This window comes from Sceloporus occidentalis, unplaced genomic scaffold, assembly GCF_023333645.1.
Source record: "Sceloporus occidentalis isolate IW3139 unplaced genomic scaffold, rSceOcc1.0.p SCAF_44, whole genome shotgun sequence".
In the NCBI taxonomy this organism is placed as follows: Eukaryota; Metazoa; Chordata; class Lepidosauria; order Squamata; family Phrynosomatidae; genus Sceloporus; species Sceloporus occidentalis.
The window spans coordinates 2,908,716-2,920,765 of record NW_028317024.1 but is presented as its reverse complement, the minus strand read 5'-3'; the positions used below and the strand labels follow the sequence as shown (position 1 = coordinate 2,920,765).

General features: G+C 39.3%; 1 protein-coding gene across 2 annotated transcripts in view; it reads right to left on the bottom strand.

Annotated features, from left to right (window-relative positions):
* Nucleotides 1-3,557: 3,557 nt before the first annotated feature.
* Nucleotides 3,558-12,050, bottom strand: part of LOC149289588 (F-actin-uncapping protein LRRC16A-like) — a 111,701-nt gene continuing 103,208 nt past the window's right edge. Inside the window, exons 32-37 of one of the 2 annotated variants that reach the window (XM_089490362.1) lie at nucleotides 11,580-11,679; nucleotides 10,182-10,623; nucleotides 7,973-8,051; nucleotides 7,161-7,376; nucleotides 5,001-5,128; nucleotides 3,558-3,683 (exon numbers count right to left, since the gene is read on the bottom strand). In XM_089490362.1, coding sequence (XP_089346488.1) covers nucleotides 3,558-3,683; nucleotides 5,001-5,128; nucleotides 7,161-7,376; nucleotides 7,973-8,051; nucleotides 10,182-10,623; nucleotides 11,580-11,679 — 1,091 coding nt within the window. The remainder of the gene's footprint in view (nucleotides 3,684-5,000; nucleotides 5,129-7,160; nucleotides 7,377-7,972; nucleotides 8,052-10,181; nucleotides 10,624-11,579; nucleotides 11,680-12,050) is intronic. The other variant, XM_089490363.1, reaches the window with a different exon arrangement.

Sequence of the window (12,050 nt, the reverse complement as noted above, 5' to 3'; positions counted from 1 at the left end):
GGCCATTGGAGTACAGTGACCTCATTGTCACGTTCAAGAAACCAGTTTGAGACGATGTGAGCTTTGTGGCATTGCGCATTATCATGCTGGAAGTAGCCATCAGAAGATGGGTACATTGTGGCTGTCGCATTTTAACAATGCTCAGTTACTACTAAGGGGCCCCAAAGTGTGCCAAAAAAAATTTCCCCCGCACCATTACACCACCATCACCAGCCTGAACCGTTGATACAAGGCTGGATGGATCCATACTTTCCATGTTGTTTACCCCAAACCCTAGAGATGGTTGTGCGTGAAACACTCAGACCAGCCTGTCATTCTACATGCCTAAATGCATTGAGTTGCTGCCATGTGATTGGCTAATTAGCTATTTGTGTTAACAAACAAGGCATCTGTTGTACCTAATAAAGTGGCCAGTGAGTGTATATCTGCTAAGATGTATTTCATTAACATACTATAGGGTGCAATTGAAAAGCTTGTCTATGCGGGACAGGCCCTTTAAGTTGTTTTCCAGACAAGAAGTTAGTTTGGGCCCTATATGTATGCCTTTAACAGAACTAAGGATCAATGAATACAGTACTATAAAGGGAACCTTTTCTGTAGACAACTGTGTTGTTCAATATTCTAATTTGCAATATACTTTCTACATTAATATACATACTTAAAGTACAGGAAGTAGGGAAGATCTCTAGATTATAAACTATTTTAAAGCTGGGCCCTCCTCATCTGTTGTTCCTGTATGTCATCTTGCTAAATTATATAGAAATTGTTATGTCCTGTCTACCCTTCGTACAGCACTGCAGAATCTGATGCCGCTATATAAAACAATAAATAATAATAATAAAGTCAAAATATAGATTTCTATATGGGCCACTTGTAATCATGGCTTACATAGATAGACAGACATTTAACTCTTCCCCTCTAGGAGTGCTGCCATGGTTAATCAGGAAACAATTTCTTTTTTAAGACTTTATTTTTTTAACCAAGGCTGTTAAGCGTTTAAAAAATGTGGCAAATTTTGGTTTGCTGTGTTTCAGCAAGTTCAGTAAACACCTCTTTTTCTGAAACGGAGTAAAAGAAACAGATTGTTATCTCCACTACAGGATATTTTTCTTCTTCTTCACTGGAACTCTCATAGTGCTTATTTAATTACGGGGCTGAAGAAGCATTTGGATGCAGCACAGTGGGGAAAGACAGAATGAAAGAACGCTCTAGCTTTTAGCAAAAAGGGAACTGTGAAAAAAGACTAAACCCCAAGCCTGGAAACATGGTTGTTTTGCTGCATTTCTCTGGATGTTAATTCACCATTTTTCATTCGGAACGGTAAATTTTAGTGTCACTTTCACATGACACTAATGCCGCTTGTTCACTTATCCCACGTAACGCGGGTAGCTGTGATGGTTATTTGTGCATGTGCACAAGGACCGTGAGAGCACATTCACAGTCAGGGCCGGCCCGACAATGGAGCCGAGTGGGGCAACCGCTCCAGGCGGCACTCTTGAAGGGGCGGCACTTCGCCGCCCCAAGCCCTTTTTTTTTTTTTTTTTTAAAGTGAAAGAGAGAGAAAGGGGCGCCGCTGTCAGTACCGCTCGGCGCCCCTCGCTCTCTCCTCTGTGGCGAGTCTCCCTGTTCGGTCTCGGGGCTGGCTTGTAATGCTGAGTGCCGGAAGATTAACAGTGATTGCTGTTAAGTACAAGGGGGGGGGGGGCGGAGGGAGAGGAAGGGTAGATAATGGGGGGGGGCGGCAGGGACGGAGGGAGAGGAAGGGTAGATAAGGGGGGGGGGCGGCATTTTAAAATTCGCCCCAGGCGGCATTTTGCCTTGGGCCGGCCCTGTTCACAGTCACATTGTGTTTCCGATACTCGAGAATGGGACATCAATGAAATAAGGAATCTCTGTGCACTTTTTAGAAATGTATCGTATACTCAGCTTTGTGTACCATGGTAGGAACTCAGTCGGCTCTCTGGACTGCGTAGGTGATGGAATGAGCATACAAACCATGATGATGTTGATGCAACACATTTAACCTATGTAAAAAGACCCTTTCATCATTTTGCGGGTTTATTTTTAAGCAGATCCGTGTCGACTATTTTACTCTGCAAACGTCCTCCAGTTATCATAACCCCTTCTTGTACTTCTATGAGACTACAACCCTGTCTGATCTCACATTTACTGACAATTGGCTATCCTAAGCACAAGTTTATCCATTTCCAGAGTGTAAAGCACTTCGGCGAAACATGAAAGTCCCAAAGGCCACATGAATCTAGAGGCTTAGCCTTTAGAGAGCAGTACTTGTCACAATGAAAACCTTATAACACGGGGTTGCGGTGTTCCCCACAGACAGCCACTGAACATAACACAATTAAGCCAGAGCGTGAGTGGCTAGATTACATTTTTAATCCCAAAACGAACAATAAAAAAAAATGAAGTTCAGCTTTTCATTTAGTAATGTGTAACATCCTGATTCCAAGTCTAGGCAGGTGGTAGATTATCGCTGCTGGTAATCACATATGCTCACAAAACCCAGTGACCGTGGTACTTTCAAGCCCTGGATACGCCATTAACTACTTGTAGTTATGGTTGGGTGCACGCATCCGAAGCTCTTACCTATTCCTATTAATGCTGGCTGCTGTGAATAATGGCTCATTACAAGCCTAACCTCCATTGATATCAGATAACATGATACCATAGCTATATTACATCCTAATATCCGTGTCGTGGGTAATGTGGTTGTTCCATATCCGCGGAAGAAAACAGAAAATATGAAAGATGTAAAATTGTTTTATTGATACAAATATACATATGAATAAAACCCCTTTAACTGCAATATAAGTGAATATCTATGTTATTATATTTTCCAAAAAATCTTTTTTTTCCCTTTATTTACAAAGTTACTTATTTCATCGTTCAAAACAATATCATAAAAGTGAAATTAAAATAAGAAAGTTTAGGACGGCATCATATGATCTGCAAATTATTTACCACTTATTACACAAAAAAACCCAAGAAGCTCTATTTATTCTGTATCTTAAAAGATGCTATTATCATTTGTGCTTATTGATAAGTGCAGGAGAACTTATTTACAAGAAGGGAAGGAAGGTAAAAGTTCCTACCGGAGGATGTGAAACTAATATATATGTTTGTGTATATATATATATATATTTACCATTTATACAAATCATTTGTCATTATGTGTGCTCTGTTAAAATTACAATGTGCAATTGCATACACGAAGAGCATGGTATAGTGGTCACGTGAAGAATTTGACTCACATATTATATTCTTTTCAACACGTGAAGCTTATTAGTTCCAAGACAGAGCTAAGGTTAAGGTTAAGGTCAAGCGAGTCATTGCTTTGCTAAGTAGCTATGGCATTTGCTGTAGCAGTTTCTGATTTAATTTTTCAAGTACCGTAACCTACAAAAATGCTGGTTTTAACAATGATGGCAAAATGTCATTGTGGAATTACTCCTAAAATAAATCAAATTTTTTGAAACATTTGAATGATAAAAATCCCCAAATTGATTTACAAAGCAGAAATACCCTAGCTGGTGGACATCCTAAATGAAAACAAACTCTTTGTCCACTTCCTCTCCAGAGTCACTTGATTTACTTCTCTGATGACCGTCTTTATTTGAAGAGCGTGATTTCAAGTCTGGTGCTTCCGATGAAGTTTGCCGGCTGTACTTTTTTGGTGAAACGTCAGACACAGAAGGCGGACGAACTGTCAAGAAAAGAGGTAAAAAAGAAAGTGCTAAAACCAATAAGTATAACAACTTAAAAAAAAACCCAAAAAACACAACTAAAATTAACAGATATCCAAAACTATATAAAACAACAATACAGTGGTTTCTGTCCCTTAAAAAGAGTTCAAGGTTTCACAGGGTACATGAGAAAGTCAGCCTATGATTATCTATTTGCGCTCCTTTTAGTCTTATCCTCTCCAATAAATGACTTAAGCCACTTGACAATAAACCGGGATCAGTAATGTGCCTTCATTGTGCAAAGGTATAAAGACTCGTGAATAGGCATCCTGAATATTTTAACACGTTGATAAGTCATATGCTTAGGTACGTAGCATTTTTTTTTCATTTTCTTTCATGGTGCAGCAAATTTAGTTTATAAGTGAAATTTCAATTTGTTTTCATTAAGCACAATGAAACTGTAAACTTTTGTCAACAAAACATACAGAAATGCCTTTAATACCACTTGGTGATCAGCGTAAATGTCCTAATATACACACTAACCCCTATGCTGCTTGATAAGAATAATGTGCTTATGCTGCCACCTAGTGTTTGTTTTAGGTTTTCCTTTTTACAAATAATGAGAAACAAGAATTATAATGACTATTGCAAACGGATTCCAGAACTAAGTGACTTTGGTAACCATTATTCATCATTGCTACGTTGATCATTGATATGATAAAGGATGATACATTAAAAAGGTGATTCTGGTTGCCTTATGACATTGTCTCCTTCAATCTGCAGACAAGACCTTGGAGATGCTGAAATCTTATGGACTTTTCTATGTGGGCCCGATAAAAAGGTAGCAATACAACTATACACTGCATTTTCACTTGGGCTAATACAGCTGTATCCATTTTCCGTATCACTACAGCAAACAATAGAATGACCCGATATTCCACTGGCTGTACAGAGATAAGAGACCACCACAATCACTTTTTTATACAAGTACAAGACCCTCTGCCCCTTCTGTCATAGAGTGAGAAGACTATTTCTTCAGAAAGCCCAAGATTTCCTAGACTATGAAGCCCAAGATATTTGGCCAGTAGGGGTATATTATATTTAAATAAATGTTATTAAAGGGGTAAGTTCATCAGAATTAAATACCTTACTGTGCAATTGTAGATGGCACGGCTATATAAATCATTAGTCTAGATTAAAAAATAAATAATTCTGAGTGAGGTAGCATAATTAAAGCATAATGGTTGGAACACTATTTCTCTCATTTTCAGCTTTTTCTTTTTTACCTTCATCTAAGACTGGCTTGGCTGTTGGTTGAGGACTGCTCTGCCCGTCCCTTTCCTTGTCCGATAGAGCCCTTTTCAGCACAGAAGGCGTAAGCGCGGATTTAGGGGAACAAGGCCCAGCTGGTGATTCTGGCATATCTTCTATTAACATCAAGCCAATTCATATGGAAAAAGAAGATGAACAAAGGAAAATGTGTAATTTCAGTTCACAACGGATCATTGACAATCTATTTTAATAACTAACAAAAAGACACATGAAAGCAAGGTTAGACAGTGTTTCAGAAATGAAAATTGGAAATACCTCTAAATAAATGAAAATATACAGAAAGAAGAAAGCACAATAATACCTATTCGTCTTCCCTATATTTAACTACTAAAAATAAACTAAGCCTGATTGTTAAATCACAGTTTAGTTTAATTAGCATATTTTTTTGCAAAAGAGAAACGTGAGAACTGTAGTTTTTTTCTTTTTGGCACCATAATTTGGCACTGTTGTCAGGGTGCCACTGAGAAGCCTAAACCTGGAGAGGTCTTTAACAGTCTAAAAATTGTGCTAAAATCACAAGGGTTTTAACAAGTTGCTGAAAGGTGATATTTTGGTAGATAAAACTGGCAGCACACAGTAAAGACACTTTGTTTAAAGTTCAACTATTTTTATATATATTAAAAAAAAAAAAACAAAAAAAAAAACTTTCCCTGTTTTGAGCTGCGAAATATGTAACACTTTTTATTTCTATATGACATGGTGCAGAGTGGCTTGGCTTAGCCCCTTTTTGGTTGATGGCCCTTTAGCCTGCTTAGCAGAAGATGGAAGCTGGAACGGTCCCGTCACACATGCACAGTATACCTGGAAGTAGAGGACTGCATTGGTAGGCGGGTCCCTCCAAAAATCTTGTGGGCGCGGGCGTTCTTGCTGGTGCTGCGGGCGGTCTTGCTGGGCTGCGGGCGGGTGCGGGCGGTCAGGCACTGTACCTGCGGGTCCCGGTAATCCCGCGCAGTCCCGCAAGGCTGCCTTCTCGCTGCTCCCTTACAGTGTCTCCTCTCTTGCTCCGCCCAGGAACAAAACGGAGTCACGTGATGTGATGTCACTTCCCGTGACTCTGCCTTGTTCCTGGGGGGCGCAACAGAAGAGACGCTGCGAGGGAGCAACTTGAGGGCAGCCTTGCGGGACTGCAGTTCAGGTAAGGAGGTGGGCGTGATTGGCCACAAATGTGGCGGGATTGGAACACCCACATTGTGGGAGCGGGCGGGATTGGGCAAAAAAAAAAAACAGAGGGAGTGTGCTGGAGCGGGATTAAAAAAGCCGTCCCGCCCAGGGCTCTACCTGGAAGTGTTGCCAGCCAGGAGGAGCGATCTCAATGAGCAGTGTTTTAAGTTAGGTTTATACCAGGGCATCAGTAAAGCGCACGGTTATATTACTTCCATTTTTAAATACGGTATATCGTTTTGCAACCAGGAAGAGTTTGTTTTTTGGAATTATTGCATTCCAACTGAATATAATTTCAATGTTTATTCAGCTAGCGGTCCTGATTACAAAAATGTAATGTGCGCAGATTTGAGTTTTGGACAACTTATATTATTATAAGGGTATAATAATTAACATCTGTCAACACTGCTTAATGGAGAATGGGGGGTTCCAAACAATCCTCCCAATTATGAAGATTTGAAGTAATTAAAACAAGGCAGTACCATGCCCATACGCTATATGGCAAATTAATTTATCGGAGGCACAATATTGGAACTATGCCTAATGGAAAACATTTGTTCCTTGAACACTGGTTAAAATACAGGGGCCACGAAGACACATCGTGAACAGAATGAGTTCCGATCATGGGAACCCCAGGTGAGAATTCTCGGCTCAAATTCTGGAACTTCGAATGGGAAGGTGGTGACAGAACATCATGTTCTGGCAAAGAAAGCAAACATATTTAAATTGATAGAATGTTATCCCTGCACCTGAAAACCCTTGAATATGTAAAGGCACCCCCTTCTTTGGACCTAAACATATCTTCAGAAGAAACCTTCCGGATCCATGTTAAAGCTGATCTTGATGGACACATGCCTTTTTTATCCTCCTAACGTAAATATGTATTATACACAAAGTGTGTTTGTTAGTCACAGAATTGTCAGCAATTTCTACTGGATAGTATAAAATAAAAAATGTTCTACTCACCGGTACGCGAACTGCTTCTGGGTTTCTGAGGCACCATAGGTCGCACTGAGAAGGACGGTTTTGAAGACTGAAGCGGTTGTTTTGGACTAGTAGGGGTGCTGGAAGTACTCTTGGATCGTACACTGGCATCTGCTTTTAATTCATTTTTAAGATTTTTTTCCGGGGAAGAGTTGGTGGATTCTCCTTTAGTCAGAGGGAAACGGCTTTCTTTTGAAACTGAAAAAAGTAAAAATCATACCTATTAATGAAGAACACTCTAATGGATTGTTGCAAGCTGAATGCTTTGGAAATAAATCTCTGGTACACAAAAACAAACAGTTTATGGTTATTCCTGTAGGGACAAATCAGTCATCTTGATGAAGCTGCGTCAGCCTGCATGCAATACATACATGATGTGGCAGACCACTGTTCTGTTGGCTAATGAGGACACAAGCCTCTCCTGTGGGATGTATGCCTAGTTGTATAGCTAATTGTACTTTCTTCATAGCTTGCTAGCTAACATGATTACCATTGCAGCTCTCTCGAATCGTAAATCCTAAGTAAACAACTGCTTTTAGTCTAGTTCTGACTTAAAGTAAACATTTGTTCCAGAAAAAAAACTCAAGTTTGAATCATCAAGTGCTGGCAGGAATATCAGTATTTTTTATTATTAGAAATGATGTCAACTGCATGATATCATACATAGGTGGAACATATGCCCCTCAGTGCTTTACTCTGTCCCCTTTATCATACATGCATTATACCTTCCCAGGCCAAGTTACATGTGGAGAGCTGTGCAGCTGAAGCTTCTCCCATAGTTACCATACACTTACCTGGTCCACTTCCATCCACTTTATCTGACGTGACCAAGCTATCGGATGTGTCTTTGCTACTAACATCATTTCCAAATTTCTGTAAGCAAACGAATAATAAAATGTTACATTTGTTTGGGCTGTACAGTTTTGAAGATGTTTTCAGTTTTTGGGGGGATATATAATACCAGAAACAGTTATGATATGCTTCATGCTTGGACACACCACAGGGTAAACTTAATTTAACGGGTCTTGGTAACGTCTGCCTTCTACTACAGGTTAATTAAACAATGTAACATGCAATGTGCACTTTTAACATCTAACCATTAAGATTCTAACAAATCTGCACCTTTGGTGTTTGTTCGCTTACATGGCAGTTGGCAGGCGATTTGACTCACCAAATTCATTAGGCATTATGAAGGGTCAACTCTGGTGAGTTTCTGCTGTAAAGAAGGCTAAGCTTACCCTGAATAATGCATTGCTACATAGAACAGAGATCTCACTGATTTATTTATATATTATACAGTGCCAGCTGACCTCAATGGTAATGTAATGTGAAGCTGGTAAGTTAAAACTACAACTCTTCTACAAACTCAAATTCCAACTTTCACTTGACTTACGCTAGTGAATAAACCCCAGTGCTGACCATCTGCAAACTACATATATCTGACCACTAGGTGGGGCTGTTAATAAGCGAGTGATCTGGCCTACAATTAACATTGCGGGGTTTATTCATTGACGAGGAAGTTAGCAGGAGGGCTGTAGTTTCATCCCGCTGACTTCACATAACAGCAGTGAGCTTTTCTTCCAAAAACACCTTGAGATTTCTTTAAATGACATGTCTGCATTATGCAGGGCCAGCTCAGCATTTCCTCAACAGATATTTCCCTGGAATGGCCCTTTATGATCCATAGTGAATGCAGGGAGTAGAAGCCACAACTCTCCAGCAGAACTTCTTGAGCACTGCCGTCTCAATTGTTTGCACTTGAAACGTAGTACCAAGTACTACTATTTTGCTTATAAATGGGAATTAAGTTCCCAAATCATAACATTGCTTCTATCAGAGGGCCAAGGTTAGTTCTGCAACCGGTCCGTTAACTAAAGTTGCCAAACTGTACTGTACACAATTTACAAGGCCAACAAAGACACTTATACAACAGGAAGTGTAAATGTGTACCTTGGCTATTTGCCTTACAAACAGGCCGCCGAGTAAACAAAGATGAGATGGGAGCAAGTGAAATAACTGAATACGTCACTGAATAAACTGTTTGTTTTAGACATGGTCTCTGTACAGGTCTGCAAGAGTTTATAATTCATAGTCTGGAAACAGAGATTAGGAAAAACCCTAGTCTCAAAGTGTGGGCTGTCAAGGGCACAAGGCAAATCCCCCCTGGGCTGGCCTGAATTAAAGATTTTGGGCCATTGCCTGCAGCTTTTTGGGAGTGTTTTATTGCTTTTCTACATATAAAGGCCAAGATTTATAGCGTACAAACAACTTTAGATGACATGGATCCTGTGATGACTGGATCCTTTTTGTGAACCTTTTATAGGAGTACATTCTCTTTCAGTAAATGTATTTTGGACAAGATTGGAGAGCGCACATGAAACATATTGTACCCCAAAGTGTTTTGGTTCATCCTTTATTACTGGATCGCTGGACGAGACGGCTCTATTTAATGTTGCCACCACTCCCTCTGCTTAGTCTCACTCCTGAAATTTAATAGATTGAATATGTTCTGTTTTTTCAAATTTGCAAACTTCTGACACCGATGTCTTGATCTCTATAAGATCTACCTGATTCCAGGTATCTGTAGCTGCTCTGCAGAGTGCGGCTTTAAATTATATATTTTTCACTCTATTCACACAGTATTGCACTACATTTCCCTTCCAGTTTTCTTATTTACATTGTTTATTCATGCAGGAACTTATTACATATTCATAAAATACTATATGTTTGTGCAATGATTCTATTTTATTATACTCCATTTTACATTCAAATCAGAATGTTTCTTTTTCTTTTTTCATTTCGTATATTTTACCTCTGTATGTATGTATATATATATATATATATATATATATATATATATAATGTATGTATGTATGTATGTATGTATGTATGTATGTATGTATATATATATATATATATATATATATATATATGTATGTATGTATGTATGTATGTATGTATGTATATATATATGTACACACACTCCACACCTAAAGTCCTTACTTTATTAGCTGCTCTTTTTTCCTGCTTGGCTCTCATTTCAGCCAGCAATCCGCTTCCCATCACCTGGACACCAAGCCTCCTTCCTGACTGGGGGCTGCTTTTGCTCTCAGGCTTAGTAGAATCTTCAGGCTGTAAGTTCTCCTCTATAGAGTCCGGTGTTTTTACCTCCTCTAGTCGCTCTGTGCTGCTGCCGGCACTTGTGCTGGTACTTACAGTTCCATTGTTCTCAGAGACCCTCTCTTTCTTTGAAGCCTCTGGCACAGCTGCCTTAACAGAGACTTTAGGTGAAGAGGGCTCTTCAGTCACGAGAACAGTCTGAGGACGATCGGATTTGCTTCTGGATTTTATTAAGTTAAGAAAGCCGCTCTTCTTAGAGTCCCTCCTCTTCTTCTCATCTCCCTCACCAACATCCTGAGAATCTCCACTTCTGAATGAATGTTTCCTGTCCCAAAACATACAGAATTATCCACAAGTGTCCATTTCATTAAATATTAATTTAAATGATTCACCAGTAACAAAATCAGATTATATTACATATGATATTATCCATGATCATTAACTTGCATGAAGGGATCTCTACCCTTGGTAGGAGTTTGTCCCTGTTTGTCTATACCCCATGCAACGTGTAAAATGCAGTTTGAGGGGTGCTACATAAATAATAGTAATTATATAATAACAGACATTCTGATGGATGCTTATAAGCAATTGGGTTGTGTAGTTCCTCATAACATGAAAAGCAGAACCTAGATCTTGACAGATATCCTGTTAAGGAAAGTTGAATGTCTGTCAAAAGCATTATTGCATTCAGGAACTGATTGACAGCCTCCATTGTACCACAGAAAAGGGTTTATCCAAAAAGGACACCCCAAAGTGCCATTGCATACACGGTACGCAGCTGGCATCTTGGCCTTTTTTGCCAAATAAATTCCGCGGACTCTTGTGAAAACTCCTGATTTAGTGAATAAATCTATGGGTGGAGGAGAGAGAGCAAAAATAAATAAAAGGGAGCAGGGTGAATCCAGTGGGAGAGATGCTTTAGAACTTCACTTTTGGATGTGTAATCTACCAATCCGGAAATTAATCTTGCGGCATAGAAAATATTTCTTTGTAGTCATTGACTCAACCATTTCTAGTCCTAATCTAAACGGAAGCAGTGTAAAAAGAATAACAGCAGCTCAGACAATAAGCTGAACCAATATCACTGGAGGGTATGGCGAATTCTGTTAGACCTTCAATGTCTCCGTCAATCCATTACGTAGTTCTTTTTGAGGCTGGTAGCCCATCTTGGATAATACATGAGAATTGATGCGTATCTTCCTTCCTCCTCCCAGTTTATTTGGCAAACAGATCTACAACACAGCTACATGATTAAACTTTTATGCTGTGTTTTCCACATACTTTCCTTCCATCCTCGTCACTTTCTTGCTAAAGAACTCCTCTACACCTTCGTCTACTCGAGAAATGAGGCCATTCTGATCTCCATCCAAAGGTGCTTCAGCTCCAAGTTGCTAAAATAAACAGAAAGAGGTTTAAAAATCAGAAAATCACCAAGTCTTTAGTTTTGTGATTTAAACATGTTCCATATCGATAAAAGAAGACATTATGACTGATGATCGATGATCGATTGCATCGTATTTTATTATTCAACATGCAGTTTAGACAAAAAGTTTACTGGTAAGTGTTACCATTCAGACAAAAGCTACAACACAGCAAATCCAACTACCCATACTATATAAAATAACAGAAGCAAATGGTAAGCAAGTTGAAGTGCAAGATGGAGGCTGGAAAGGAAGGCATAAGGAATAAATGATGAAAAATACAGAAAAAAAGACAAAAAGAACAATAATAGAGGGAAGAAAGAAGGAATGC